Genomic DNA, 12,180 nt, shown 5'->3' on the forward strand with positions numbered 1-12,180 from the left:
TAGTTGACCAGGTAGGTAGGTAGGTAAGTGGGTAGTGCTACTCCGGCTCTACAGGAAGTGCTAGCTGTCGCTGGATTCATTCTGTTGATCTAGTGGGTTGGGTTTGATACAGATGATAATGAAGATGATGACGATGATGATGATGCCATAGCGCACTGCAGGTGGCTCGATTTGGTGAGAGGGCGTCCTTCGATCCCTTGCTTTGTTCAGAGCGGACTTTCTTGGTACTCTCATTTTCTTCCCCCGCCCAGCCCGCGTAGTTGTGAACGACATGTTCAACTTATTTGGGATCGTAGCCGGTAGATTGATTACATGCTTATTGTACACGGATCCATGCTGTTCTGTGTCACTTGCCGGGAGTGTAGGGCCGTAACCATTTTTCCTCATTTTTTACTGATATTACTTTGTTCTATCATTCCCTCTGTTTTCTTTCTTCTATCCATGCCCTTGCAAGGGTGAGGAAGGGGGGAATCTCAAGGATTAAAGGGCTCGTGCTCAAACCAGAGACGCATCCCCTCTGCAGCCTCGTAGGGAATCACATATACCGGGTGGGAGGCTCTCAGCCGGTCACTCTCGTCAAAGACGTTCCGGTCTTGGCCTTTGTCGTCGGAGGCGACGAACGGGCGATGTTTCCACTGAAATGATGAGGGGAGTGTGTCTTTGGTGCTGGCGCTTGACTCGGTCCGGTAGTGGTGATGCTGGGTGTTGCTCAGGCCTGTGAGGGTATAGCACGTGTGGTACGAGTCGGGACGTCTGGTAAAACGTATCAGTATAAGAGACGATGGATATTGTCGATTGAACAAAAACTCACTTGCCGGGCTTGTCGCGAAGCCCCCCGTTCTTGGACTGGCAACAAGCAAGGATATATCGAGTCAGTCCCTCGCGACTATACAGGCGACCAACGGAGGTAGACTGCGACGCTGCAGTCGACAGCGGGCCATCGAGAGCAGACTGGATCAATGGCCAGCAACTTCCGACCCAGTGACTGTAACACCCATCCACAAGTTTATTGGTCCGTCCGGAAAAGCCTCCCTCCGGGGCATACTGTCGGGCAGAAAGCCAGGAGAGGAGCAACGGCAGGTCCATGCACCTAATTAATCCTCTCAGTAGGGCGCTCCGGGGCAAAGGGGGATTGGAATCAGCGATTTACCTGGACACGGTGACTTCGGGTTGGCCGAGGATGCAGAGGCAGGCCAGTGCGCAGAACGCATAAGCCCCATGCGCCTCTGAACCAGGGCTCCCGGAGATCCCCCCCTCAAAGGTCTGGCCTATATGGTGTTATCAGTTGAACTACCCTGGGACAGACAAGGCAGCCAGTGATGCGATCACTTACACCGAGAAAGATACTCTGCGAGCCCACTGGTAAAGGTCTCCCGTCCGTGTTGCCGAGCTGCAGATTCCGCTGGCAAATCCAGTGGCAAGTCAAGAAGCGAGATGATCACCATGGCGCAGTAAGCGCCTCTGAAGTGGCAGTCAGTCGCATAACTCTTTAGGCTTCGATGAAAGAGAGCTATTACCGCACATCCTCTTCCCCACCCTCGCACATGGTGAAGCCCCCATCGCCCTGCTTCAACCGTCCTAGCCATCTCCACCTAATCCCAGCGTGAGCAAACGCTGTGACCCCCACGGGCGGGACGCGTTGGATAACTCACATTGCTTTTCGATCTATCAACCGGAAGGCATCTTCGCCCCCGACCATCGCCAGGGAAAGCACCACCGCGTAGCTAGACGCACAATGCGACATCTGACCGTGGCCGCCACCGAATCCACCGGTGGGGTTCTGCATCGGTCTAAACGTAGACAGGGCCCTGAAATCAAAGCGTTTAGAGCATAGCCGAGACGGCGGAGTGGATCGGCTCTGCGCCATCATCTTACCGCTCACGAACTCTCCGGGTGTCTTCCCCGAGCAAAGCCAGACCGGCCAAGGCCCAGTATGTCATCCAAGGGCGGCTGGCATCAAGCGACACAAACGTATCGGGAAAGTCCTCTAGCGAGTCATACAAGTAGGCGATGTGCTCGTCGCGGAGGAGTCCCGGAACGCCATGCCGATTGTACTGTTCGCTTTGGTTCCTGGTCGCCTTCAGGAAGGAAAGGCATTTTTGCACCGTCTCCTGCTGGAGGTCGGTGGTCTCGGTGGAGAGGGAGTCTCGGATCCGAGGCAGCTCTGTGAAGAGCGCCGGGACCCCGGGATGCTGCGCGGGGGACGACTCGGTCATGGTGGTGCGGCTCGACTGGGGCGCTCGATGCGCGGCCAACGGAGAGCTTTTTGCGAATGAGCTATGTTTGGATCCTTCAGCCGCAGGTGCTTGGTTGGTCGATGAGAAGCGAACTTTTCGGCGATGTCTCCCGGTCGCCGCAATAACGGGCATGGATTATGGGATCTTGAAGAGATGAGGATTTGGGGCTCACTCTCTTCGCGATTTGTATTTTAGAGAGAGAACAATTATATACGACTTTGTGGAGGGGTACTTTTTACTATTGTTCTCTGGTTGTCAATGGGGGGGGGGTGGTGGGCAGGAATGTTCATTCATTGTTCCCTGACGGAGGTGGGGTTCTCTCTCCCTTTCTAACCCGAGAGAGGTTCCAGTAGACTCTGTTTCTGCTACAACAGCAATTTCTTCTCGATTTGAAAAATGATGACAAATTGAAAGACTGGTCAATTATCCAGGTAGGCCTTCAGCTATGTGACATACTCAATATTCAACCGGGCAACAATTTCCAAACTCTGGCCAACCCTTCTGCTCCGGATAAATGAACCGAGGCTGGTCCCGTGATATATTCTTTCTTGCCTTGTTTTTCAGGCGAATTGCCTCCATTCTGACACCGGCTGATCCATTCTTTCTTTCTTCTCCTTCTCCATTGATTCTCTTTTCCTCTTCCCCCCTTTCTGCTGTTATAATACTATTTCATGAACTCTTCGGACATTTGTTCCAATTCAGACGTCGATCCAGTGCAAGTCTCGTCAATCAAGGATGCCAGCTTCGTGATCCGCGATGATCGTCTCATGAGGGGTGTAACCGAGACTTAGCATTTAGCAAGATACGGTACTTGATCAGTGCTGTTGGAGGGACCAGGTCGTAAATTACCACTAATCATCAGGTACGATATTAGTAATATCTGTATAGAATTATAGTTTAACTGGCAAGGTCATGATATTTCAAATACAGGCGTGGCCCCAGTGCGAGCCGGGCTGGGGTTGTCTGGAGGGGGCAAGGCTGGGGAGAAAAACTTGAATATTGAATAAATTGGCTGTATTTTGTGACGTAGGATTCTATCAAACTTTTGCGACTTTTTTCATCATCATGTCTAATCATTTTGCATCCACCATGTTCCGTCTCACTGCCCCAGACGTGTATCCTCAAGAGTCACGGACGATGTGCTCGGATCAAACAGCAACTCTCTGGGAGCCACATCCAGCTGCTTATTAGACCACACCGGTGACCCAACGCGAGCAGGATCCCAGTCAAGCTTGACTTTGCCGTCCACATCCCGTTCCCAGTCCCGAAGAGTAGGCAATCCAAGCCGACCCCATACCTCCACCACCGACGACAGCAGATGCTGTTGCTGTGCGGGAGTATGCGAGGCAGTCGGCGAGATGCGCAAACGCTCTTGTCCCCGAGGAACACTGGGATTATTGATCGGCTGGGCGTAAATTTGATACTCGTCAAACAGGATATCAGCGACCTGCTGACACTTTGCAGAGTCACCGACCATCAAGGGAACAATGTGTGACTGGTTGGGCAGGACGGGGAGCCCGTGCTCACGGAACGCCTTCTTGACAGCCCGCACATTGCGCTGTAACTCCATGCGACTCTGGGGGTTACGTCGCTGGAAGTCAATGGCCGCTTTAGCCCCGGCCATGATGGGGGGTGGCTGTGCTGTGGTGAAGATGAAGCCCGAAGACACAGATCGGATCATGTCGATGAGTGCCGCTGAGCCGGCGACATACCCACCCATTGTGCCGAAACCCTTGCCGAGTGCGCCAGCGAAGATGTCGATCCGGTCCATGACGGTTCCCTGTGGCCGTTCTGTGCGGTGGGCCTCGTAGTCGAGATGCTCTGCGACGCCAGCACCGTGGGGTCCGTACAGGCCGAGGGCATGGACTTCGTCAATGTAGGTGATAGCGCCGTACTTGTCTGCTAGGTCGCAGATTTTCTCAATTGGGCTCACCGTGCCTGGAAATCGAGCTGTTGGTTTTGTTGTTCGTTGTGAGCGAAGGGGGTAATCGACTCACCACACATGGAGTAAACAGACTCGAACACAATGATCTTGGGAGTGTCCTTTGGGATGGACTTCAGCTTGTTCTCTAGGTCCTCTAGATCGTTATGACCCCAGATCTTCTTCGATGCTCCAGAGTGACGGATTCCCTCGATGATCGAGGCGTGGTTCGATGCGTCGGAGAGAAAGACGCAGCCGGGAAGCTGAGATCCAAGGACCGTCAACGCACAATCATTGGCCGTGTACCCTGAGTTCAGATACAACGAGGCTTCCTTGTTATGCAACTGTGCGAGTGTATCTTCTAATGCGATAGCATGTTTATTGTGACCGGAAATATTCCGAGAGCCTCCGGAGCATGCTCCGTACTTGTCCAGCACTGCATGCATGGTCTGGATGACTTCAGGGTTACCACCCATTCCAAGCTAAAACAATAGGTTAGTCTCAACTGCAGAACCTTGATGTCTCATCCCTCCCTAAGGACACTCACGTAGTCATTGGTACACCACACATCTACCCGGCTTTGTTCATCGGCGGAATGGGCGTACGGAAACTCCTGTGCAAGACGGTTGACGTTTCGGAACCAACGGTAGGACTTGTCGGTCTTCTTGCGTGTTATCACGCTCTCATAGTGCTCCTCATACGGGAACCATTGCGGGCCACGAGAAGAAGGCCTAGAGACTGGCCGGAAAGGATCATGAGTGACCGTAGCTAAGACAACAAGTCAGCTCAGTTGGTAGCCGTGTATGAGGATGTGTGCATACCAAGGCATCGTCGAGGAAGAGTGGATACTACTTTGCCGGCCTTGATCACCGTATGGCACTGGGCTCGACGGAGAGTGCTGTGCGCAGTTGGGAGACGAAACATCTTGCTTGATTGTGCGATTGATTAGGAGTTCCAGGGCAGACATTGAGCCGCAATATATATCCGGTCTCATCAGCAATAGCGGAGCTTTCATTGTTCCAGGTGACATCGGGCAACGCCGTAGAGTGTTCAAAAAAGTAAGAAGATTTTGTAAGAGGTACATTATTCGAAATTTTGAGAATGCGATTTGTGTACTGAACAGCGGCAAATTCGTCAGCCTATGCCTCGCTCTTGATCTAGACTCCCTCTGGCACAGCGGCTAAATCTTCACGGGATGTGTCTCACCGATATATTCGCAAGGGGCTCGCTATAATCTCACTATCACGACATATGCTTCGGTAGTTGCAACCAGCAGGATTGTGTGCCTGTCACCTAACTATATAGGGGCTTAGTACGTTGCATACCTAGCGAGCACGGCATCAAGATTGGCTGGACGGGCCTGCATCTACGTTTCGAAAGGATCGTAGCGGCAGTCGACATGGTTCTGCAAGACCATGCAAGTAGCGCCACTATCTCTGATAAGCTGGTGAGATGAGACTAACTCAGACCTCGAAAATTCCATGCCAGCCTAGCCAGGTAGTTAGAGTGGGATCCCGATGTGTACGGGGCCCGATCTTGGGGCCATTTACTCCGTACTCGGTATGCGAAGCAGATGGAGTACGTACCGTAGTATACCCCACCGGGGTGGATTGATCTACACTAAAACGTATGTAGGGGACATCTTCAGGACATAAGGATGACTTCTAGGAGTGTAGTAACGAATCACGTCCGGGAAAGTAGTGCTGGTGCATCGGCCATCACGGGTCGGGCCAGACGCTGGTCATCCGAGAGCTAGCTCAGCTAGGGCATTACTCTATAGTCTGGACTGAGTACGGGATGGATAGAGACGGAAGATTCCGCCCATTCTGAATAGCCCATTGGCCGTTTCGCTCGCTTTTGAACCCCTGTCATAGTGTCGGTACCCTAAAGTTGCCGTCGGCTTAGCGTTGGCTGTGCGATGGATATCCACCAAACTAAAGCTTTTTTGGTGCCCCCATTTTATTAGAGGACATCGGGCGCCAACCCTAGTTTGGGGGCGTCCGTTCACCGCGATCATACCCTACCTCTCTCACTATCCCCCATATGTACTAACTACCACCGGACTATCTTCATTCGTTTAGAGAAGCAATCATCCCATGGTCTCGCTGGTCAACTACAGGCCTGTCTCTCTCTCACCGGGCTAGCAGCTGGGCGTGGTTCAGACTAGTGCTCGGCGTGGTCCAGAACAGAGCTGGAAAAATACTCGGCATGGTTCACGAAGTAACTTGTCTAATTAAGAGGATAACCATAATTTGTATTATACTCGGCTATATTCCCCTCATCTAGAATTGCCTGTACAGTCTCTAAACGTACCCTGCGTAGAGCCCCAAAAAGCGTCCATGGAATCCTACTAGAACCTTACTAGATTCTACTAGACCCTACTAGACACAGGGACTCTATATAGCTGCTTTACAAGGCTATGCACAGACACTTTTGAAAACGCTTAATGCGGGTATTTCTAAAGAGCCTAAATTCCTGAACTATACTCAGCATATGTGAGACAGTAGCTTGGCATGATTTGAAAAATTCAGTGCAATTTTCTGAACCACGCTGAGCACTAGTCTGAACGACGCTCAGCTGTAACCCGTCTCTCACCAGTCCCTTTAACCCAAGTGGGCCTCTGATGTGACCATGATTTCCCGCGGAAAGAAGTCCCGCCCTGTTAGATTCTAATAAACTCCCCTGTAGACGGTGAGAGAAAAAGTTTCAGTATGGATGCTCTCGGCTTCCTCCGTTCAAGATAGTCGAGTAGTATCCGTTACCTAATGCTGCCGTCCTAAATTGCATACACCTTCGAGGCAGTTGATATCACTCATCGGGTCCAGAATCAGTTTGAATTGCACATCAAGTATCAACATCCAGTTTAAGCCACTCGTGGGTCGTCATCTCTTACACCCGAGTCAAAATGGCGACAGAAAGGAAAGAAGCTCACGAGGAGGTCCCTGTGGCCGTCTCCGAGGAGGATGAGGCAGGATATCGCATGGATGGAGGCTTGCAGGCCTGGCTACAGGTCTTGGGTAGCTGGATCCTCTTCGCAAACACCTGGTGAGTCTTCTCACCGTGCTCGCAACTGGTGATGACCATGTCCATCTGATCGTCACTGTCAGGGGTCTAACCAACTCCTTTGGAGTCTTCGAGACATACTACTCCCACACCCACCTCCCAACCTCTAGTCCCTCTGCTATATCATGGATCGGCTCTATACAGCTATTCCTCACCATGTTGGTGGGTGTTTTTGCGGGTTGGTTCCTGGATGCTGGCCACCTGCGCATCCTGCTCATCATGGGAACATTCCTCGAAGTCTTTGGGATGTTCATGACATCGCTTAGCACCACATACTGGCAGATTCTCCTCGCACAGGGAATCTGTGTTGGGCTCGGTAGTGGGCTCTTGGGACTTACATCGGTGGCCGTGATCCCTCTGTACTTCTCCAAGAAGAGGATGATCGCCACCGGCATCGCTGCCACTGGCAGCAGTCTGGGTAAGCGACGCTCATTCTCACTGTCTATACTATTATATGACTATCATGAGAGTGCTAATCATGAAACTGCAGCCGGAATTATCTACCCGATCATGCTCCGTCGACTCTTCGTCCAGATCGGCTTTGCATGGGCTGTACGAGCCCTGACCTTTCTCATCCTGGGATGTCTGATGATTTGCTGTGCAGTCATGAAACTGCGTCCGCGTCCGCGCAGAGCAACCGCCTTGATCGAATTCAAACACTTCCGAGATCGGTCATATATGGCTTTCGTTGCGGGTATACCCCCTCATCCCCTGTTTACCATTTCTTCTGCGTAGACTAACGCCTGCCAAACAAACAGCATTTACCCTAATGATTGCCTCCGTCTACGTCCCATTCTTCTACATCCAGCGATATGCCCTTTCGCTGAACGTCAGCGAAGACATGTCATTCTACCTCCTCAGTCTCATGAACGCAGCTAGTCTGGTCGGCCGCATAGGCCCAAATTTCCTCGCAGACCGGTCAGTACCGTACCGAATCATATTCTCCACAACATCAGACTCACCATGTCACATCTAGATTCGGAGGCGTCAACATCATGGCCCCATCTTGCCTCTTCTCAGCCGTTATCCTATTCGTATGGAGGTTCTCCCACGATATTCCCGGTCTGATCGTGATTTCTCTCATCTACGGTCTTGTATCAGGCGGCATGGTTTCTCTCCCTCCAGCCACGATTGCAAACCTTACCAGTAAACAGTCGGAGCTGGGCGGGAGGATGGGTCTCGCCTACACCATTGCGGCGTTTGGTGCGCTGATCGGGAATCCGATTGCCGGTGCTTGTTTGCGTCCGTCGGGGACTGATGTGTCTGATGTGCAGAGTGAGTATCAGGGAACGTGGATCTTCGCTGGGGCGTTCATGATTCTATCTACTGTTTGTGTGATGCTGACGAGATATCTTCGGTTCGGGTTTGCGTTGGATGTGAAGATTTGAAATCTACGGGGTTGGCGGTGTCGGTGATTTGGTATGACTATGTTCTATCGGTGAAGAATGATAGACTAAATTTTGAGCACGATACATTGGGTTTCCTCGAGTGGAATTGCAGTGATGTATATATACCCTGGGAGATATAGTATAGAGGATTGAAATGCCACGCCACAAGGTCTTACAACTATAGAACAAACCAAAACAACAAGTGAACACCCTTAGCAATTATTACAGTTTTACAAGCAGTAAAATGGTAATAATTAATTTAATCTTAAACCGACATGCCAATATTCTCAAAAACCATGCATAAGATGAAGGAATGTAGTGACTGAATATAATATGTGATAAACTAGCAAGACATGTAACTAAATAGTCATATCAGAGACTAAAATCATGATTCTTGTAATTCGAACCGATACTAGGAATGAGACGTAGAAGATATCATAATATAATTATATGACGAGGGCGCGCCTCTATAACTATATAACCTCCTAGGGGGTGGGCCCGCCGGCAGACACTCATAGAGCCCGCCAGGGCGTTAATAAATACTACTACTACTACTACTACTACTACTACTAATAGCTTTGATAACCACACCCCATGTCTTCCTATACAATACTTTTGTCTTGCTATTGCGCTTTTATTTTTAGATCTATATTTCTGGGCTGAGGTGCTAATCTTTATAAGCAAATTTCGTGAATTTCTGGAATAATTGAACCTAATGGTTACGGTTTCCCATTTCTGATGATTTCCGCATGCTGACTGGATATCATAGAATCAACATAGTCAACCATGGTCCAATACCCGGGCCAGCCGTCATAACTGCCTTCCTAACTTAGGTTTCCCTGCCTTTATAAGCAACCAGATCCCAGGTTCGTGGGCTTTGAACTCTTGAACCCCAACAGAATGGAGTCCACCAGCCAAATTTTCGGAACACTCCAATGACCTTGTCGAGAAAAACACTGAGTATGCGCATGGCAATCCTCAGGGGAACGCCCCCCAGGGGGAGCGGCTTATCGTCTTGGATAGGGACTTGCTTCCTGATATGTTCCATGTTAACAACCTGCGTGTTGTTCCCCGGAGGGATCTTCTGGAGAGAGTTTTGAATACGATCAGGGAGCAGTCTCTCCTCGCCCAGAACGAAACGCCTCACTTATGTGTCTTCATATTCGGCCATAGAGAAGATAAAACTTCATCATCAGTGTTTATCGGTGAAGAGCGCTCTAAAGATAGCAGGGCAAGGCTATCAATATCAAATCTAAGCAGACTGCTTCCGACGGTATTAGCAGCGACCCTGATGATCAAATCATGCTACTCTGTAGGGTGGCTTATTTACTCGAATTTCGCCGGTCGCAAAGCCCTCTTATTGTGACCGGTGTTGCTGCAGCAAGTGATAACAAGCCATCCTATTCTTGGCTTATAAGTAGAAGCATAGGCCGTGCAGCTCCGGTTTTGCCTGCTCTGTGGGCGGGGGATCGTGTGCACTAGACCTTTCCTACTACTTGAACCAGATTTCATCACTGCAGCATGTAAAATTTTGGTCTGTATACAGAATGGTATGGAGACAAAATCTCGCGGAGATATAACAGCCGACAGTATCCAGTATCATTGATTTTGAACTTAGATTCCAGTCAGACTTCTTGAGTACTATGAAAAATAGGAAACCATCAGGCCTCAGCAAACGATTTTTGATGACTCGACATCAATCGTTAACAATGCCGCCCACGGTGCAGCCTCTTACTTGATTGCCAGGCGGTACAACGCGGCAAACCCCCATCGCGCGCATGCGCGACAAAGCCAAAGAACGAATTCTCTCATCGTATACCACCACTTCCCTCTCAGTATCTCTCTAACCCCCTCCTCACGACCCTTTCCCCCCGTCTCACCCTCCTCCTCATAACGCTAGAACTCTCGGAAGAGTCACATCCATGGACCCGTCCTCTGAGAAGAGGAAGATCATGGAGCTACGCACTAGCGGTCTTATATAGTTCAGCGGACGAGGGGAGGGCGGAGACGGGCGGCAGATCCGCGCAGGGTGTAGCGCAAGAGGCTAAACCCGACCGGGTGGAGGTTAAACCGTATGGGATGACCACGGGATGGGCGCTGAACCCGCGCGGGAGGGTTGCTGAAAACACCGCGGCCTCCCTGGTAAATGTGAATTGTACAGTAAATCTCGATTACGTGCGACCACGCTGGCGTGGCCAACTGCGAGTCAGAACCAATTGATGCCACGATGGGATGGAGGTGTCTCAAGGCAGGCAAATAGGATCCGACGGTGGTTGTTCCTGGTGGAACCCACGGGCTTCTCCCCGTTGAGTCCCCCCCCTCTATTAGACATGCAAAGGGTTTCTTTTTTTCCTGGTGGCTAGCTGACATCCGTGTGTCCCCCTTCCTGCAGCAATTAAGAGGGAAGGAAGGGGAGCGAGCCAAGCCCTGCTGTTGTTGCCTCTTTGACTTTTCCCCATGCATGCCCCGTGGAGGATGTACCCCAAGTGCCCTGGCGTTGTCATCACCGGCGTGTCTTGCAGGTGTGTTGAGGGACCTGTATCTGATCTATCACTCTCTTTTCCTTGCCCCTTTGACTCGGTGGATGTTGGCGGCTATCATTTCCTCACTGACCGACCAACGCCCCTTGCTATTTTTAAACAATCTACTCCATACTTCGTACCGTCATTGTTTCCCAGTGGAAGGGCCCGAGCCGAGCAAGAAAATACACACAGGCCCTCCAGAAATAGAGAAGTGGAGACAAAAGCACGGGTTTCCCTCGGTGATGGCTATGACAGACCCATCTCCTCGCTGGCAGGGCACAAACAGGTATTGTGAACGAGAAGAGTGTGTAATCGGATCCAGGCAGCAGACCTCGTACAGGAAAAGTCGTACCAACCCATGGAAGCCGCTTATCATCCCACATCGGACTCACGGATTGTTCCATGATCAGCAGCATCAACGGATTGTTTAGGTTCGGATGTTCTGCCCTGTATGGTGGTGTATTACGGTCGAAATGGAGCTACTGCAGCGTCAGCAACCTTGAGAGCCACGAAGCCAACATGTGTGCCTCAATGGTTAGGTAGTTGGTCAGGGATGGAAACGCTGCTGACTCTCCACCGGGCCATGACCATCGCCTGTCGCGCTTCAGACCTTGACAATTGGCTCGTTGTCGATAGAGTAGTGACTAGAGACTCGGGGAGAACTAGCTTGTTGGAGTAAGCAGTGGTCCCTCAAGGGCCGTTTAGTAATTTAGTAACGGGGAGATCATCAGTCGTTATTTTGATTCTTGCTTTTTTCTTCATCACACTGTGATCAACTAGTCTAGTCGAGAATCCCTGCAAAAGCATTCCGATGCAGTAAAGTAAGATGGGCAATGGTGAAGTCGCACAATATACCATACCATACATGCTGTACCATACTGTACTGATACCGTCATCGGCGCGGCCGGCCGAGACCACCACCTATCAAAACTACCTGCTTACTGAGAGGAAAGGTAGCTAGTAAGTAAGTACTAGGTAGGTAAGTTACTAGAATAATAAATATTTCCACGCCCGTTAATCCTTCCAACCGATCTCAACGGAGCCCACTG

The 12,180-nt window shown here is 50.7% G+C and overlaps 4 protein-coding genes across 4 annotated transcripts; 2 read left to right on the plus strand and 2 right to left on the minus strand.

Moving 5' to 3' along the window:
- Positions 1-328: 328 nt before the first annotated feature.
- Positions 329-2,469, minus strand: BDW47DRAFT_29821 (CAAX farnesyltransferase subunit beta RAM1). The gene is made up of 7 exons (XM_024818687.1): positions 1,876-2,469; positions 1,653-1,808; positions 1,518-1,592; positions 1,334-1,461; positions 1,151-1,268; positions 812-1,090; positions 329-753 (listed from the first exon to the last, which is right to left on the minus strand). The coding sequence occupies exons 1-7, from the start codon at positions 2,367-2,369 to the stop codon at positions 474-476; spliced, it is 1,530 nt and encodes a 509-aa protein (XP_024672229.1). The 5' UTR covers positions 2,370-2,469; the 3' UTR covers positions 329-473.
- Positions 2,470-3,314: 845 nt separating this feature from the next.
- Positions 3,315-5,221, minus strand: BDW47DRAFT_29841 (5-aminolevulinate synthase). Its single transcript, XM_024818688.1, has 4 exons — positions 4,980-5,221; positions 4,706-4,926; positions 4,235-4,640; positions 3,315-4,175 (listed from the first exon to the last, which is right to left on the minus strand). Exons 1-4 carry the CDS (start codon positions 5,080-5,082, stop codon positions 3,337-3,339), a joined length of 1,569 nt encoding a protein of 522 aa, XP_024672230.1. The 5' UTR covers positions 5,083-5,221; the 3' UTR covers positions 3,315-3,336.
- Positions 5,222-6,880: 1,659 nt separating this feature from the next.
- Positions 6,881-8,706, plus strand: BDW47DRAFT_105527 (MFS general substrate transporter). The gene is made up of 5 exons (XM_024812588.1): positions 6,881-7,203; positions 7,266-7,639; positions 7,712-7,915; positions 7,980-8,139; positions 8,198-8,706. Exons 1-5 carry the CDS (start codon positions 7,064-7,066, stop codon positions 8,607-8,609), a joined length of 1,290 nt encoding a protein of 429 aa, XP_024672231.1. The 5' UTR covers positions 6,881-7,063; the 3' UTR covers positions 8,610-8,706.
- Positions 8,707-10,504: 1,798 nt separating this feature from the next.
- On the plus strand, positions 10,505-11,806 carry BDW47DRAFT_105528 (uncharacterized protein). Its single transcript, XM_024812589.1, has one exon. The coding sequence runs from the start codon at positions 11,071-11,073 to the stop codon at positions 11,560-11,562; it is 492 nt and encodes a 163-aa protein (XP_024672232.1). The 5' UTR covers positions 10,505-11,070; the 3' UTR covers positions 11,563-11,806.
- The last annotated feature ends 374 nt before the right edge of the window (positions 11,807-12,180 follow it).

Source organism: Aspergillus candidus (genome assembly GCF_002847045.1).
Source record: "Aspergillus candidus strain CBS 102.13 unplaced genomic scaffold BDW47scaffold_21, whole genome shotgun sequence".
In the NCBI taxonomy this organism is placed as follows: domain Eukaryota; kingdom Fungi; phylum Ascomycota; class Eurotiomycetes; order Eurotiales; family Aspergillaceae; genus Aspergillus; species Aspergillus candidus.